Source organism: Grampus griseus (genome assembly GCF_964374135.1).
Source record: "Grampus griseus genome assembly, chromosome: 4".
NCBI classification, from domain to species: Eukaryota; Metazoa; Chordata; class Mammalia; order Artiodactyla; family Delphinidae; genus Grampus; species Grampus griseus.
The window spans coordinates 73,642,863-73,659,869 of NC_138997.1; the positions used below are offsets into that span (position 1 = coordinate 73,642,863).

Sequence of the window (17,007 nt, forward strand, 5' to 3'; positions counted from 1 at the left end):
ATTACTGCTAATCACAAAAAGACAGACTTCTCAAGTTAATGATTTTAGTGCTTTTCTATGTATGGGAAGAGTCAAGAGTCTGGGCTCATTGAAATTATTCCTTTGATATGCATCTTAACTATCAAGGGCCAGTATCCTGTCTTCTCCAACCTGAATTCCCCCAGGGGCGCACCTACCCTGGCGTCTGCAGTGGCTGATGGCTGGATAGCGGACAACATTCATCTGTTGTTTACTGGAATGGCAGACAACATTCTTTGTTTACTGAAACAGCAGCATTTTAAAAAATCCACAGTGTCCTTTTGTTTTTCTGCTGACACCTAGCACTTTATTAGTGGGGAGCCTTGGTCTGGGAGAGGGGAGGCTGGGATGGATACCTAGCACCTATCTAGGCCCATTTTCCTGGACATCAGGTGTTATCTCCGAGCAAGTTTGGAGGAAACACCCTTAGAGATGAAATCCCCAGAGGACAGCGCTGTGACTGCCAAGCAGCAGGGGTTGGAGGAGCATCCTGGGCACAGCTGGGTCCTTGGGATGACAGGGCTCCAACGTTGGGCTCCATGTCCATGGTTAGAAAGCAGTGGCTGTACCTGTGCACAGGCACATTGTTGGGGCCCACCAGGAACTTCTCCAAGTTCCAGGCCACGTCACTGCAGCACACTGAAGACCAGGTGAAGTACTTGGGGCCAGTCATGAGTGCAGGGACGTTGTCATTGGACGCCGGCAGAGCCTCAGGAAAAAAGGCAAGCGCGAGTGTGCCCACGTGCCATTCATGTTGCCTGAAGCTGGGCTGGAACCTGCTGCCAGGACAGATTTGGAGTTCAGGATCACTTTGTTCTTGGCGTTTTCCTGATGCCTGAAGTGGTTGCCCGGGAAGCTTAGCACTATGTGTATCAGAATAATTTAGGGGGACTTGTTGAAATGTGGATCAGTTGTATCTTTATTCACTCCGAAATTTGAATACCACTTGAGACCCTTTTTTTTTTCTGAATGCCTGTAGAAATTCACAGTTGATTACACCCATTTTGGTATTTTATTATACTGCTTTTCATTGTTACTTAATTGTTGGATGTGCCTGTGAGGTCCCTATAGGTTTGTTCCACACCTACATTGCCTAAATATTTCAAAGCTGGAGTAAATCCAAATTAAAAAAAAAAAAAAGAGTTCTACACCTCTGAATTTTAAAAACTACACAAAACCCTTGAATTTAAAACAATACACAAAAACCTGACTAGTGATCATTAAGTGCTTGGATCATGACTATATTCTATTAAAATATAATTCCTACATATAACTGGAAATAAGATTGTTATTTCAGCCTTAGAAGAATGATAGAGTGAAACTTTTGATTACATATGTAAATATGTAAAAAGTCTTCCTACTAACAAGACTTTTTTTCTCCCCAGCTATTAAGCTAACCATGAAGAAAATTATCATCAATACACGGCGCTCTTTTGTAAACATTCCCAATGTGATTGTACCAGATATTGAAAAGGAAATAAGAAGGATGGAAAATGGAGCATGCAGGTAAGTGCATCTTTTTTCTATGTTTTTTTTTTTTTTTTTCTGGCTGTGTTGGGTCTTCGTTGCTGCATGCAGGCTTTCTCTAGTTGCAGCGAGCAGGGGCTACTCTTCGTTGTGGTGCACGGGCTTTTTCATTGTGGTGGCTTCTCTTTGTGTGGAGCACAGGCTCTAGTTGCATGGGCTTCAGTAGTTGTGGCACACAGGCTCAGTAGTTGTGGCGCACGGGCTTAGTTGCTCTGCGGCATGTGGGATCTTCCTGGACCAGGGATCGAACCCGTGTCCCCTTCATTGGCAGGCGGATTCTTAACCACTGCACCACCAGGGAAGTCCCTATGTATTTTTAATACTAGCCAAAGTTCTTCAATTTAACTAAGCTTAATTTCAGTTTAACTTTTAATTTGAAACCTTGAACTTTGTACTTTATTTAATTCAGTGAATTTATTTATTCTTTAGGACAGCCTTACTTATCTAACAAATGATGATTCTTTAGATGCACCTTTGCCAAATATTTCCTTAGTCACTGGCAAGACCTTTCCTCATGGGACATTTCACATCTAAAGAGATAACATTACCATAGAGAAATGTGAAAAAAATACAAAGTGTGAAATGCTAACGTGTTTTAAAAGTATAATTTAAAGTGGCCACCCTATAAATGAATAGAATTTGTATAAATGTGGTCGAATTTACTTTTAGTGGAAGGAAATGTTATTACAGGTTCAGAAAACTGTATAACATGACCTGAAGTATAGATATCATACTTTCGATTTGATATTAACTAATCAATGCATCAAACAATACAAATATGGAAGGCCTAGAAAGTAGTTTCTTAATTGCATGTATTTTACTGGATTGTGCATATACTCTATCTAATTCTGTGTATTCTGAACAGTTCTCATCTCACTCTTATTAAAAACTGTTGTCTGTGTTCGTTTGAGAGAGAAAGAGAAGAGATGAGAAATGAGACATGTTGTTCCCCCACAATGGTTTAAAGCACTGATCTAATTAATCTCTGCCTCCTATTGAACCATAGCTCCTTTTCTGATGATGATGACAGTGCCTCTATATTTGAAGAATCAGAGAGTGAAAACACTCATGCAACGGATTCCTTTAGAAGTAGTAGACATGGAAGGGGACAGCCATCACAGAGGTGAGCAGTATCATCTATCCCTCCCCATCAGTTTTTAAACTATTATTTAGATGAAAGAAAGGTGTTCTACTCTTCCACTCAGTGGGCTTGGCCAACAATCCTGCTACCCAGCTACTCTGCAGGATCTCGGGAGTAAATTGCTACTTCTGTTCCTTACCCTCTTCTTCTCTTGGGAAACTGCCACTGCCTGATGATAATTCGTGCATGGGGCTCCGTGCAAGCTCTTGCTGATCATTTTCCCTGAGACCCATGTCTGTCCCTTAGGAAACCTCATGCCTGAGTCCTCTCTGATTTCCTCCTTCTTTCTGATCCTTCTTCCAAGCAATTATATGTGAGAGGGTTTAGCTGTCATTCTCTAAAATGCTCTCTCCCATTCAATCCTCCTTTCAGGGAAGCAGAGCACTAGGGTGAGTAACGAGACGAGAAAAGCTAAAAAATCCTTAGGGAAAAAAGCACTTGTGGAAACTTCAAACGTGTGACCCTGAGAGTGTGGAAGGAGTGCGGTATTGGTGTGGATCAGGGGTTCCCATTCTGTCAAACATATTTACTTCTACTTTGCTTTTTTCCCTCTTTTTTTCCCCCCTCCTGTTTCTTTTCTCACTGACCACCTTCAGCTTTCATACTGTTTTCATTTGTCTTGTCTTCCCTTCCTATCTTCCCGGACAATCTACGTCTTAATCGTTTTCTGGGAGTTAGTAGCATCCAAACTGGCTTACTCAGGGTGTGGAGGATGGTAATGTGATGCATTGTGAGCATTGATTAATAAACATTTATTAATTACTTTGGTTCATGGTCCTGATATTCAGAAACTCATGCTTCGTGGAGACTCTATATTTTCAAAAATTATCTAGGCATTAGTTAGTAATGGGTAGAACCTGAAAAGAATTTGTACTTTAAGACTTTTTATTTACTATGGACATTACACACATGGTGTCTATTATGATTTCACTGTGCTTTTTCATTTCCCAGGGAGCAGTACTTGCCGGGAGCCATTGCACTTTTCAATGTTAACAACAGCAGCAATAAAGAGCAGTAAGTACATTGACAATAGTAAACCAAACCTTTGTTTTTAAAGAAAGACAGTAAAAAGGTAGAAATACATGTGAATGTGTTATACTGCAGATATTGATTAGGCAAACTCTAGCTAATCCAATGGCAAAGTTTTTCCATCATTTTGTCGTTTGGTTATTTCCTCCTGAAAAATGTAGCTACTCATGTTACAAGTAATGTGTATGTACGTATGTATGTATTTGAATACGTGTAGAAAAACCATGTCTATAGCATATATGAAATTGCCCCACCATGTGGTTAGGGTTAGAGTGGCTGACAAAATAAATAAAACATCATTAATCCTTCCCATTCTGAGCCAGTGTGTCTTAGGTCAAGTTTCCCAGGAGACAGTCTCTGAGAAGGAGCTTTGTATACAGAGCTTTATTGGGAGCGCTCTCAGAAGTGATACCTAGAAGGGAGTTAGGGGAGTAGGTTTGGGTAGAGGGAGAAGTTGAACTTCAGAGAATAGAGTTGATGTGCGATGTGATGCTATGGGGAGCTCTGGAGAAGGGATGGCCCTTCAGAGTTCTTCCATAGTTAGGCAATAGGACTGGGCTTTGTACCCCTGCACGGTCATTGTATGAGGACTGCCTCTAGGAAGGGGTGCATAATTTTGAGCACGGTGGCTTCCTTCAGCCAAGGCCAGCCAAGGGAGAGGGAAACTATGAGCTGGCAGCAACCCAAACTGGATAGTGGCACTGGTCAAAGCCCTGAGGCAAAAAAGCAAATTAGTATCCATAATATATATTGATTCAAGTCAAGATTATTTGATGCCCTTTCCATGGTGTAATTAACTTGCCATCAAGTGACTGATTGCTTTCCTCAAGTAGTGGTGCTCTTTTAGAGTCATAGCATTAGTCTTTGTACCTGGAAGACTGGACATTCAGCAATAGCAGCAGTTAAATCGCCTGGGTGAACGGGACCTCATGTGTTGGGCCCATGTATAGTCTCCATCTCTGCCACCATGGTTGCTCCATTCACATCCACATCGTGCCAGCACTGGGGATGCCAGTGACAGAGGTTGTCTTTGTCAGCAGGCTGATTTATTCTGTCTGCTTGGTGGTTCTTTTCTTTTCCATGGCACCTGCTGTCTGATGGGCATTAATATGGGATACAAAGGTTTTAAAACCTTGTGCTCATGCCCATAAGGTCCATTCAGCCTGCCTATTCTCCAGAATTATTTTTCCCGATCTTGCAATATTTTTTCATCAGGTCTCTGACCAACCACCCAATGCATTGTGACTGCCCATGAATCCTTGTATATTCTTTTTTTAAAAAAAAAATAATAAATTTATTTATTTATTTTTGGCTGCCGTTGGGTCTTCGTTGCTGCTTGCGGGCTTTCTCTAGTTGCAGAGAGCGGGGGCTACTCTTTGTTGCAGTGCACGGTCTTCTCATTGCGGTGGCTTCTCTTGTGGCAGAGCACGGGCTCTAGGCACGCGGGCTTCAGTAGCTGCGGCTTGCAGGCTCTAGAGCGCAGGCTCAGTAGCTGTGGCTCATGGGCTTAGTTGCTCCGCGGTGTGTGGGATCTTCCCAGACCAGGGCTCGAACGTGTGTCCCCTGAATGGGCAGGTGGATTCTTCACCACTGTGCCGCCAGGGAAGTCCACCTTGTATATTCTTAATTTGGGCCACTGCCTTTTCCCCACAAAGTAGATGATTGTGCACTGCTTAAAGCTGTGCTATTGGTAAGATTAACTTCACTATCTTTTAAGGCCACCTCTAGGTAAGGCTGTATTGTAGGCAACAGCTCATTTTGGCTTGCATCCAGATGCTAAGCTGACCCACCCACAGATCATGCTCCATCAGTTGTTCCTATAAGCCCAATGTATGGCCATGGGTCGGGGGGGGAGGAATAGCCTTGATGCAGCAGCGGTAGACGACATGGGGCGAGGGTGCCGAGCCACCTGCTCAGTCCCAAGTACATCATTTTATCATGTGATAGGTTGCCATACAACCTTATGACTTGTTAGTTCTGGCAGGATCCAGCTCATGGTCAGCAGTCATCTTCTGTCCCATGGTTAGATAATCCTCTTTCAGGACCCAATTAACATGATGTCATTGATACAGATATAGTGGACCAATGTGATACTCTGAGGAATGTCCAGATGGTCCAGGTCCCTCTAGATTATGTCATGACAGTGGGAGGGAGAGTTAACATAGCCCTGGAAAATAGCGTAAATACATACTGTTTTCCATCCCATGTGAATATGAACTGTTTCTGACCCTCTTCCCTGATAGTGGTTCAAAGTAACACATTCACCATGATTGACCCGGAACCTTAGGAATATGGTACTGATTGGGTGAGTGTATTGTTTTTCACATCTGCCACAGTGACTACAATTGGAACTACTATTTGGTTGATTTTGCAGTAGTCTGCTGCCATCCACCAGGATCCATTTGGTTTTTCTTTTTTTTTTTTTTTGCGGTACGCGGGCCTCTCACTGTTGTGGCCTCTCCCGTTGCGGAGCACACGCTCCGGACGCGCAGGCTCAGCGGCCATGGCTCACGGGCCCAGCCGCTCCGTGGCTTGTGGGATCTTCCCGGACCGGGGCACGAACCCGTGTCCCCTGCATCGGTAGGCGGACTCTCAACCACTGCGCCACCAGGGAAGCCCTCCATTTGGTTTTATAGGGGCCAGACATTGAATTAAACGGGGTGTGATGAAGAAGCACCACCCCTGCATGCATTGGGTCTTTAAGGATTGCATTTCCTTTCCTGTCCAGGTTGCAATATTGCTTTTTGCCAGCAGGTAGGAGGCAGCTTCAGGGCTTCCACTTGGTCCTCCCCACTGTGTTAGCTCTTATTCCACAAGCCAAGGAACTAGTGGAGATGAGGAGATGATTGTCATTCTGCCAATGACCAAATAAATGCATTCCATGTTTACATGGAGGAACTGGACAAATGACCACAAGGGGGCATCCTTAGACCCAGTGGAGGCCCCACAAATTACTACCAAACCACCATATGTCCCTCACTTTAATGGGGGTGGGGCATGATGATGCTTTAGTCCCTGGGTCTCAATATCAACTTGGGTCCTGTGCGAAAATGGCCTTTAATGTATGTAGGTATTCTTTTTTACCCCCAGTGTACAGTTACTTAAGTAAATGATCATTGGTTTTCTTTGGAGGAAAGACTGGGAAAATCATTACTGAATATACTTGTCATGGTGTTGCAGAGTCCTTCTTCATGGAGACTGGGCTTCTCCTCTGACTGGTGGTTTCATTTCTGAGAGCTAGCTCAGGTTTAGAAACTATTCAAGTGGTTGTGACTTTTTATTGGGGTACGTTGCCCTTAACCTCCTGAGCGTCCATTCCCAATTTGTTTTTTATTATAAATGTAAAACAGTACCCTAACAAGTCAACAAGATGCCCATCTATCTAGGAATACAGTATTCTGTTAACCTCTTCCATAGCGCTCTGTGGGTTAAGACCCTGGCTACTATGCTCACCTAACTGATAATTAAAATTATCAGACCTGTTTCTCTTCTGATGGGTAAGCACTGCCACTGGTCTCTGTGATTTCTAGATCCTGCCATCCCTATTGCTCTCAGGGAAGTCTAGTTCTGTACCCAGTTCAGCATCTTTCACTATCAGCCCTGGTCTACAGAGGACAGCACCAATGAGCTTCTCAGTAATGCTGGTGCCCCTCTCACCAGCACATTCCCTGTCATTTTTATATCCTCTGAGCCCTCTTAGGGAACATAATCAGTTGGTGGGCTATTTTTCTTACTTAGTATATCCATTTTAGCCTACCACTTCTCTGAATCTTTCTGATACCTTCCTCCACCATGTGCCATGGCATTTTATAAATTATATTTCACTTAGTTTGAGCTGTCACCTTTTCTGAGCTTCTAAGAGCCATCCAAGAAGTGTGCCAGCACCATCTCCCAGGGCCTATGTTAGGGTGTTAAATCTTGTATCATAGGAATGTAACTCCCATAGCAAAAAACTCCACCGTATCTAACTTTATGTTCTGTTTCTATTTGTACATGACAACCTTAGGTGCCAAGCCCCATCTCCTTGTCAATTTTATCTCCTATTTCTCCTTAGTAGCAGCTTTCCACTTATGCTGGGCCATTCCTACCCAGACTAAGTTCATTTGTATATTTGCACCTGAAAATCTCCCTCCCTTTAACATCCTTTCTCTTCTTCTTAACCTCTCCAACTCTTACCCATACTCTGAGGCCTAGGTTTAGAGCTACTTCCCTTTAACAGCCTCTCTGACTATCCCAGTGGTAACGAGATGCCTGATCACTCATGTCTGAATAATACATTTTCCCAAGATATCTGAGCCAACAATGACAGCCTACTATGACCTTAGCTCTGTCTGACTCCAGAATCCATTCTTCTGCTGATAGAGAAAGCCAACTGCAGAAAGAGCCCGCTAATCCCATATTCTCCACTCAAGAAGAAATTGTAACTCAAGAAGTAACTCTGTTACCACAGAGCTTTTTGTCTGCTCATAAAACATTGCTTCAGTCAGGATTACCCCTCTAAAGAAAACTGATGGCATTTTCTTGAAATTCTCAAAACTCTTATTCAAGTATAAATACAAGTGACATCAAGAAGCTTAAATTTTAAGTACCCATTTTTTGGATATACATTGAGACTTTGAAAGTACACTTTTGGGGGCTCTTGTTTCTTAAATTTCCCTCCCTGGGTTTATGCCTTTATCCACCTCCATTTTCTCCAATTTTCCACATGCACTAATTCCCAGGAATTTTATTTGTTTATTGTTGGGGTGCATGTCTATTTCTTGTTGAACCCACCATTAGGAGATCATATTTCTGGTCTCTGAGCACAGGGGCAGGTCTTTGAACACAAAGCCCAGAATTCTTGCCCAGTGGAGAGGAAGGTAAACAAGAATGGAGGTGAGAATGTAATTTGATTATGTGATATATTGGTTTTTTTCTATAGAGAACCAAAAGAAAAAAAGAAAAAGAAAAAAGAAAAGAAGAGGTAAGTAAGACTTTGGCATGAATAACCCCACATTTTTCTATCCATAACATTTTTGTATTTTACCAACTACATCTCTCACTTCTTCAGCAAGCCAGATGATAAAAATAAAAATAAAAAGGACCCAGAAAAGGAAAAGAAGAAAGAAAAGGACAAAGACAAGAAAAAGAAAGAGGAGAAAGGCAAAGACAAGAAAGAAGAGTAAGTATTTTTACTGGCATTGAAATTAGGAATACATTTGTGATGGGTTTAGGATGCAGGGATTATTTCCCACAAGTTTATAGTAAAGAGGCCCGGTGTAAAGACTAAATAAATTGTCATCAAATGTGAATTTAATTTTTTTCAAATTTCCTTAACATTAGCAATGGTAGCCTTACTTTTCTCATCAAGAATTTTCGGCGTCATGGTTAATTTCCTTCCTTAAGCACTGGTGAAGATAAACTTACCACTGGGACAGATTTAAGATCCAAAGAAAATTGCGTTTCTAGGATCTTACCATCAATATTTTTGGCCGAAATAAAAATTTAATAATTTCATTAACATTTTTGAGTCATAAATACTGTATGGCAAATAATCCAAAGTAAAGTAGTCTCATTGCAAAAGCCATGCCTAATTTTGAGGGCAGTATGAATGCTGTCAAAACATTAGCTATTTGAAAGAAACTTTTTAAAACATTTGAGAGTTAGAGTTTCACAAGGTTAAGGCTGAGTGATATTTTCAGAGCTATCTTTTTGCTTTTTATTAAAGAAAATATCGTCTTCTAAACTTACTCAAAGAAAACTCTTTACTTATTTGTGCCTGTTAGAAATGTGTTGACGTTGTATAAAAGAAAAAATCCTTAAAAATATAAATTTGATACCAGAAAGTTTTAAAAAATGTCCATTTGATCATATAGTTCCTTCCTTCTTTCTTTTGCCCTCTATTGCCTCTCAATTCCTCATACACACTTAAGAACAAGCACTTTTTATTAGATTGTGTTATATTCTTCTCTCCATACAGATGAGAAAGAAGCCATGAGTTCCCCCTCACAGTGTGGTCCCCAGTTGTTTTGTTACCTGGTAGGGGGAGTGGGAAAATCATCATTGTCTCACCAACCATTGCCTACCCAAGGGGTCTGTGGGATATCCAGAGTTCGGCATGATCTATGCCATTGTTCTCTCTCAGTAGCCGGAGTGATAGAAGTGTCTGCAGCATCACAGTAAAACAAGGGCTTCAATAAAAGTCTAAAGTATGGTTTAATGTAAGACTAGTAATTTAACTATCTATCCACCCCTCCCTAACCAGTTTCTTATGACTAATGCACTTATGCCAAGCTAGTCTTCCCACTGTGGAGTGAGCTTCTTCTGCTTATTTCTAATTCATCAGTTGTGGGTGACGGGCATCACCATATTTGATATTTGAAATAAAAAGATTCTTGTTTCTTGGTAACCTTCCCCTTTATTTCCAATTGCTGCTAGGGAGAAGAAGAAGGAAGTCATGGTTATTGATCCCTCAGGAAGCACATATTACAACTGGCTGTTTTGCATCACCTTACCTGTCATGTACAACTGGACCATGATTATTGCAAGGTGTCTATATATTTTTGTGGATCTCAAACCACTTCTAGTTTCCAAGTTAACTGACTTAACAGTTTAGCCTAGAGCTCTTTAGGACGTACCTCCTTTCTCCACCACAGGTTGTGAAGAGAGGTTACATCATTCTCAATGTGTTTTCCTAAGAGCAAGAGTAGCTGCTTTGGTTCCCAATATCCTTGGAAATCCAGTACTGGGATGGGGTGGGGTGGGGATACTTTTAAACTTTTGATTGCTCAATCATTTAATTAGAACTTTGGGAGAAACTTTATTTTCTTTGGCCTGCAAGAAAACAATTTTGCCAGGACGGGAAAAAGATCAAGGATCTAGGTTTTATAGAGCAAGATGTGTTTCCCAAGGGATATCTATGGTTCCTTGTCTTTTAGACAGTAAACATCTCAGCCATCCAGGACAAAGCATGATTTCCCAAGGCATTTTGGGTACAAATAGTCAACATGAACCTGGCTATCAATGTGTATCATCCAAAAATACTTTGACGTTAGCTTGAAGTCATTTATTCTCATTTGATGTTTTCACAAAGCTGACTAGCATAATGGAAAGAATGTTGAAATTCAGAAGTGTGAGAAAACTAAATCCAACCCTCAGATGTGGGAATAGATTTGGGAAAGCCATGGTTGATTAAATGGACTCCAAGGACCCCTCCTCGCCTTAGTGTGTTATACTTCTCATCGTGATAAAAATTATACAAAGAGGACTTTTACTTAAATTGGTCCCATTTCATTTTATTTATACAAGGTTTTCTTTTACAGAGCATGTTTTGATGAACTTCAGTCTGATTACCTAGAATATTGGATCATTCTTGATTACTTATCAGATATAGTCTATCTTCTCGATATGTTTGTACGAACAAGGACAGGTAAATATGTTCAGTTTTGGATATTTTGCAATTTCATGCTTTTATCTCTATGTATAACTTGAAATTTCTTTTTTTGTGTGTGGTACGCGGGCCTCTCACTGTTGTGGCCTCTCCCGTTGCGGAGCACAGGCTCCAGACGCACAGGCTCAGAGGCCATGGCTCACGGGCCTAGCTGCTCCGCAGCATGTGGGATCTTCCCGGACCGCGGCACGAACCCGTGTCCCCTGCATCGGCAGGTGGACTCTCAACCACTGTGCCACCAGGGAAGCCCAACTTGAAAATTCTTAATTCAAGTATTCTTCAAAAACAAAAAAAAGACTCACAAAAATTTTTTTTAGAGGAAAAAGCACTCTTGAAAGCAAGAGTACCATATACCCTCCCACAGGCTTAGGCCACTCCAGCTGATTCAGAAGGATGTTACTAGGCAGTCTTCTGGATGTGGATTGATGGCTTTCCTCCATTTTTCTGTTCACTGGGTTTATACCAGGAGAGAGGAATAGAGAGAACAGAAATATTCTGCCAGTTCTATGGGGAAAGGGTAATTGCTACCTAACAGAGATACCTTGAAGAGGCATGGGGGAAAATGTCATTGTACTCAGCAGAGCTGTACTAGAAATTTTATAAAAAACAGGATGTACATCCTTAATTCAACTTTGTGGTCCATGGTGAGGCATTATTGACCAATAATCTGGGCAGGATCTGATAGCTTCCGACTTTAAGTATTCTTGTTAAGTAGGTATAAGCTCATTTTCTATACTACCACATGCAAAGGTAACCTGTGTACGCAGAGTATTGCTTTTAAGAATCATTATGTAAAATAAAGACATTCTCTAATATCAGTGCACTGGAGCAGTGCTTCAGTTCAGTTCTATGCACAGCTCTGGTAACCAGGATAGGAAGAGAAACACATTTTTCCCTAGTGAAATATATCACAGTACTGAAATTCTGGGTTTAACGCACAAGGTGCATGGTAGCAGCTTAGTAGAAAGGAAAATCCCAGATGTCTAAGGAAGCCTGGGAGGGGCAAGAAAGAGAAGTGAAAGCCTGATAGTGAAGCCTCAAAGGACATATGCTTCACATTGAAGGGGCAAGGCAAGAATATGCACAATAGTCAAGCAGCAAGGAGGTACCCAAGCTTCAAGGGTGGGGCTGGGATTCTGACAAAAGAGTGGCATGAGGAATTAAGCACAGTGCTAGAAAAAGAAAACTTTCCAGGAACACTGTTCATAAAAGGCATAGCTTTACCTGGACAAGATGCTGAATCTAGAGAGGTCTGTATATATACCTTGTATATATACATTGCATATAAGCTCTCACTTCTGTGCTTACGAAGTTTTACTTTTTATTTCTGCAAAAGAACATTTTCCACAGCCATATGTTGATCAGTACTCATATCTTATTACATTGCTAAAAGCATATTTATTGGAATGAACTCTTGTTTGGAACTCAGTGACGTTTGTTGAGAGTCACTTTAGAAAAATTTACAGTGGCATAAAAAGGAAAAAACATTACTTTTTTTTTTTTTCTATTTTAGGTTACCTAGAACAAGGACTACTGGTGAAGGAAGAGCTTAAACTCATAGAGAAATATAAATCAAACTTTCAGTTTAAACTTGATGTTGTATCAGTGATACCAACGGATCTGCTGTATTTTAATCTGGGCTGGAACTATCCAGAAATTAGACTAAACAGACTGTTAAGGATCTCTCGAATGTTTGAGTTCTTCCAGAGAACAGAAACAAGGACAAACTACCCAAACATCTTCAGGATTTCTAACCTTGTTATGTATATTGTCATTATCATCCATTGGAATGCGTGCGTGTACTTCTCTATTTCCAAAGCTGTTGGATTTGGAAATGATACATGGGTCTATCCTGATGTTAACGATCCTGAATTTGGCCGTTTGGCTAGAAAATATGTATACAGCCTTTACTGGTCTACACTGACTTTGACCACCATTGGTGAAACACCACCTCCTGTGAGGGATTCTGAGTATATCTTTGTGGTGGCTGATTTCCTAATTGGAGTGTTAATTTTTGCCACCATTGTTGGTAACATAGGTTCTATGATTTCCAACATGAATGCAGCCAGAGCGGAATTTCAAGCAAGAATTGATGCGATCAAGCAATACATGCATTTTCGAAATGTAAGCAAAGATATGGAAAAGAGAGTTATTAAATGGTTTGACTATCTGTGGACCAACAAGAAAACAGTGGATGAGAAAGAAGTCTTGAAGTATCTACCTGATAAACTAAGAGCGGAGATTGCCATCAACGTTCACTTAGACACGTTAAAAAAGGTGCGCATTTTTGCCGACTGTGAAGCTGGTCTGTTGGTGGAGTTGGTCTTGAAGTTACAGCCCCAAGTCTACAGTCCTGGAGATTACATTTGCAAGAAAGGGGATATTGGACGAGAGATGTACATCATCAAGGAAGGCAAACTCGCCGTGGTGGCAGATGATGGAATCACTCAGTTTGTAGTATTGAGCGATGGCAGCTACTTTGGTGAGATCAGCATCCTTAACATTAAAGGCAGCAAAGCTGGCAATCGAAGAACGGCCAACATTAAAAGTATTGGCTACTCAGATCTGTTCTGTCTCTCAAAAGATGACCTCATGGAAGCTCTAACCGAGTACCCAGATGCCAAGTGTATGCTAGAAGAGAAAGGGAAGCAAATCTTGATGAAAGATGGGCTACTGGACATAAACATTGCAAATGCTGGAAGTGATCCTAAAGATCTCGAAGAGAAGGTCACTCGAATGGAGGGGTCAGTAGACCTCCTGCAAACCAAGTTTGCCCGGATCCTGGCTGAGTATGAGTCAATGCAGCAGAAACTGAAGCAAAGACTAACCAAGGTTGAGCAATTTCTGAAACCACTTATTGACACAGAATTTTCAGCTATTGAAGGATCTGGAGCTGAAAGGGGGCCCACAGACTCTACACAGGACTGAAAAGCTGGTTATTCATAAGGACATGCCTCAGGATCCTTCTGGTGATGTGAAGGATCCTTCTGGCACCTGTAAGTTGAAAGAAGAGAATGATTCAGCTGGGAATTTTTCCGTAAGGAAAATATGCTTCGCTGCAGGGCACAAGGCCGTACACTCACTTGTGAGGTACTGTGGCTAAAGCATCATCACACTTAGAATTTGTCACAATGGATAACGTGCAAAGATATAAACGAATTAACTTCTCAGTATTTATATCTTCTGATTTTTTCACATATGCTTCTTTTATGTAACACTCTTTATAAAAGTGAACAAGTATCCCTCACTTTCAGGCAATTTATATTGTTAAGGAGCAACTGGGAATTACCGTGTACATCATGTTCAGGATACCATTGAAAAAGAATTAGAATGCAATAAAGTAAAATAAAACCTAAAGCTGTAGTGGATATTATTTATTTGATAATTTAGTAGAGAGTTTAGGATATTTTAGAGCTTCTGGGACATTTTAGGGACCTTAATCATTTTACTCTAGGACTTGGGAAGAATGGTTGAGAAAAACTTCTTACTGATAAAAGCATGACAAATTATATATATATATATATATATATATATATATATATGAAATTGAAAATCATAAGTTGTTATAGGAATCTTTTATAATAAATTATTAAGGCCTGACAGCAGTGGCTACTATCTTCTTTCTCTGACTGACCAGCAATAAGAAAAAAAGATAAAGGTAATACTCTTGCTGGGTGATGAAGAAAGGAAATTGTTGTTAGAAAAGGAGGCCTGAAAGTTCTATGGTCCAGCATGGGCATCATGGGAGCTTCTTAGAAATTCAGAATATCAGGCCCTACCCCAGACCTGCTGTATCAGAATCTGAATTTTAGCAAACCCCTAGGTAATTCATACATTAAAGCTTGAGAAGCACTTAGCTAGAGAACCAGGAAGGAGTTAATGGGAGGATGGTTCTAGAAAAGAAAAGGGAACTATATGACAAGTGTGTGCTCATGGAAGACATTGCTAACCAATTATACAACTCTACTGCTAAACCCAGATGTGGCTCAATAAATTCTTAACACAGATCACTGGAATTGATATCAGATTTCTATACGTGCCTGTAATAATATGACTTAACGTGGCTTCTTGTTAATTTGACATTTCAGATATCTATGTGGACCTCAATCGGTGCATGCCAATGGTAGAATTTATCCTACTCTACCAATAGAATATTTATTTATTTACTTATTTATTTTTATTTTTTGCGGTACGCGGGCCTCTCGCCACCGCGGCCTCTCCCGTTGCGGAGCACAGGCTCCGAACGCGCAGGCTCTGGACGCGCAGGCTCAGCGGCCATGGCTCACGGGCCCAGCTGCTCCGCGGCATGTGGGATCCTCCCGGACCGGGGCACGAACCCGTGTTCCCTGCATCGGCAGGCAGACTCTCAACCACCGCGCCACCAGGGAAGCCGTAGAATATTTATTGAATTATACATTGTCTTTGCAGCCTTACGTTTCCCTTCTACATTTTATCTGTCTCTTTTATATCGGCAGGCAAGTACTTCACTACAGAGGAAGTGGCTAGTCCTGGAGTGGGTGGATCGTAAGTAATATATAATATGGTTTCTGCCTGAAACAAGTGCTCCTTTTCCTCTCTTTTCTTTCTTATTCTTATTCCTTCTCCTCCATCTGCATTTTATTCTTGTCTTTGTGTTCTTTCTTGCCTGTTATAAAAACCTCTAGACACTGTAAAAAGCCTGGTTGGCTCTTCATAGCAGGTGGATTCAGTAAGATAGGAGTGAGTGAGGGTTACACACCTGGCTCACGGCTGGCTCCCGAAGTAGAAGCGGCCCCAGTCACAGCATCCAGGTGGGGGGGGATTTTGAATCTGACCTGGGCTAGAGACATATCCAAGAGTTCTGATTTGATGACCTCTGATCCAGAGCTCTGTGAACTTACATCAGATAGGTAGCAGATCCTTGGTTCAAAGGTTTGGGCTAAGGAGGGTTTAGCCAATTCCTTTTTCATGACTGTTCCAGGTAGAGGCTCTGACCGGTGGTGGTGAAGGCTCCAGTTTTAGACACCTGAAGTGCAAAGCAGAGGTTCACAACTGGGCTTTGGCTTCATGAGGAGATTAAAAAAAAAAAAAAAAAAGACAGGGAACATGCGGCTTTGGTGAGACTGATGGTAAGTGTGCTGACCTGGGTACACGTGGATGTCAAAGCAGGAGCTCACCTTTTAGCAATCCAGAGACCATCTGTTTTCCAGGCTGATCCCACACTCCAGTTGGCTGTCTGGAGCTAGCATCTTAACATGTTAAGACTAAGACAAGCTTGACATAAGGACAAGTGAGGGCTGGCTGAAGTTTGAAGATCTTTAGTAACTGTATCTGAGAGGAAATTAGAGAGAGAATTCTGGGACTTGTAGATGGCCCATCAGAGGCAGAGCAGAAACCCCATGACCTAGTCTTGCCAGTATGTCTGATAAGTACTGTATCTCCCTCCCCAACTCTGTTATCAAAATAAGGTAATATTCTCATAGGAAGAGATCACTTCAAAGTTTTGTACATATTTAAAAAAGAAACCAAAATTTCTAACTTGACATATGATGTAAATAAGCTTCTTACCATTAGGAGGCAATGTTGGCCAATAATTATTAACCTTCAGAGCCTGAAGCAGTATATTTTTTTTCCCCCTAGAAATTATAGGTGGTAAAATCAGAGCTCTTTGGTAATAGTAGGCAATTCTTTTGTAACGTGGATATTTCCACAAGATTTTAATATAGGATATATACTAGTCTAAAATGAAAACGTGATCAAATAAAGTATAAAATGCAAATTTAATGGGTAAAATAACAAGATAAATGGAAGCTTTTCAGTATTATTTTCAGGAAGTTCATCTAGGCACTAATAATAATTCCATTACAAGAAGCTTTTACTAATG

General features: G+C 41.2%; 1 protein-coding gene across 1 annotated transcript; it reads left to right on the plus strand.

Annotated features, from left to right (window-relative positions):
- Positions 1 to 1,393: 1,393 nt before the first annotated feature.
- Positions 1,394 to 14,072, plus strand: CNGA1 (cyclic nucleotide gated channel subunit alpha 1; the record flags this gene model as incomplete). Its single annotated transcript, XM_082653197.1, has 8 exons — positions 1,394 to 1,524; positions 2,552 to 2,668; positions 3,638 to 3,700; positions 8,637 to 8,678; positions 8,766 to 8,876; positions 10,133 to 10,243; positions 11,017 to 11,123; positions 12,658 to 14,072. Exons 1-8 carry the CDS (start codon positions 1,418 to 1,420, stop codon positions 14,070 to 14,072), a joined length of 2,073 nt encoding a protein of 690 aa, XP_082509323.1. The 5' UTR covers positions 1,394 to 1,417.
- Between the last annotated feature and the right edge of the window lie 2,935 nt (positions 14,073 to 17,007).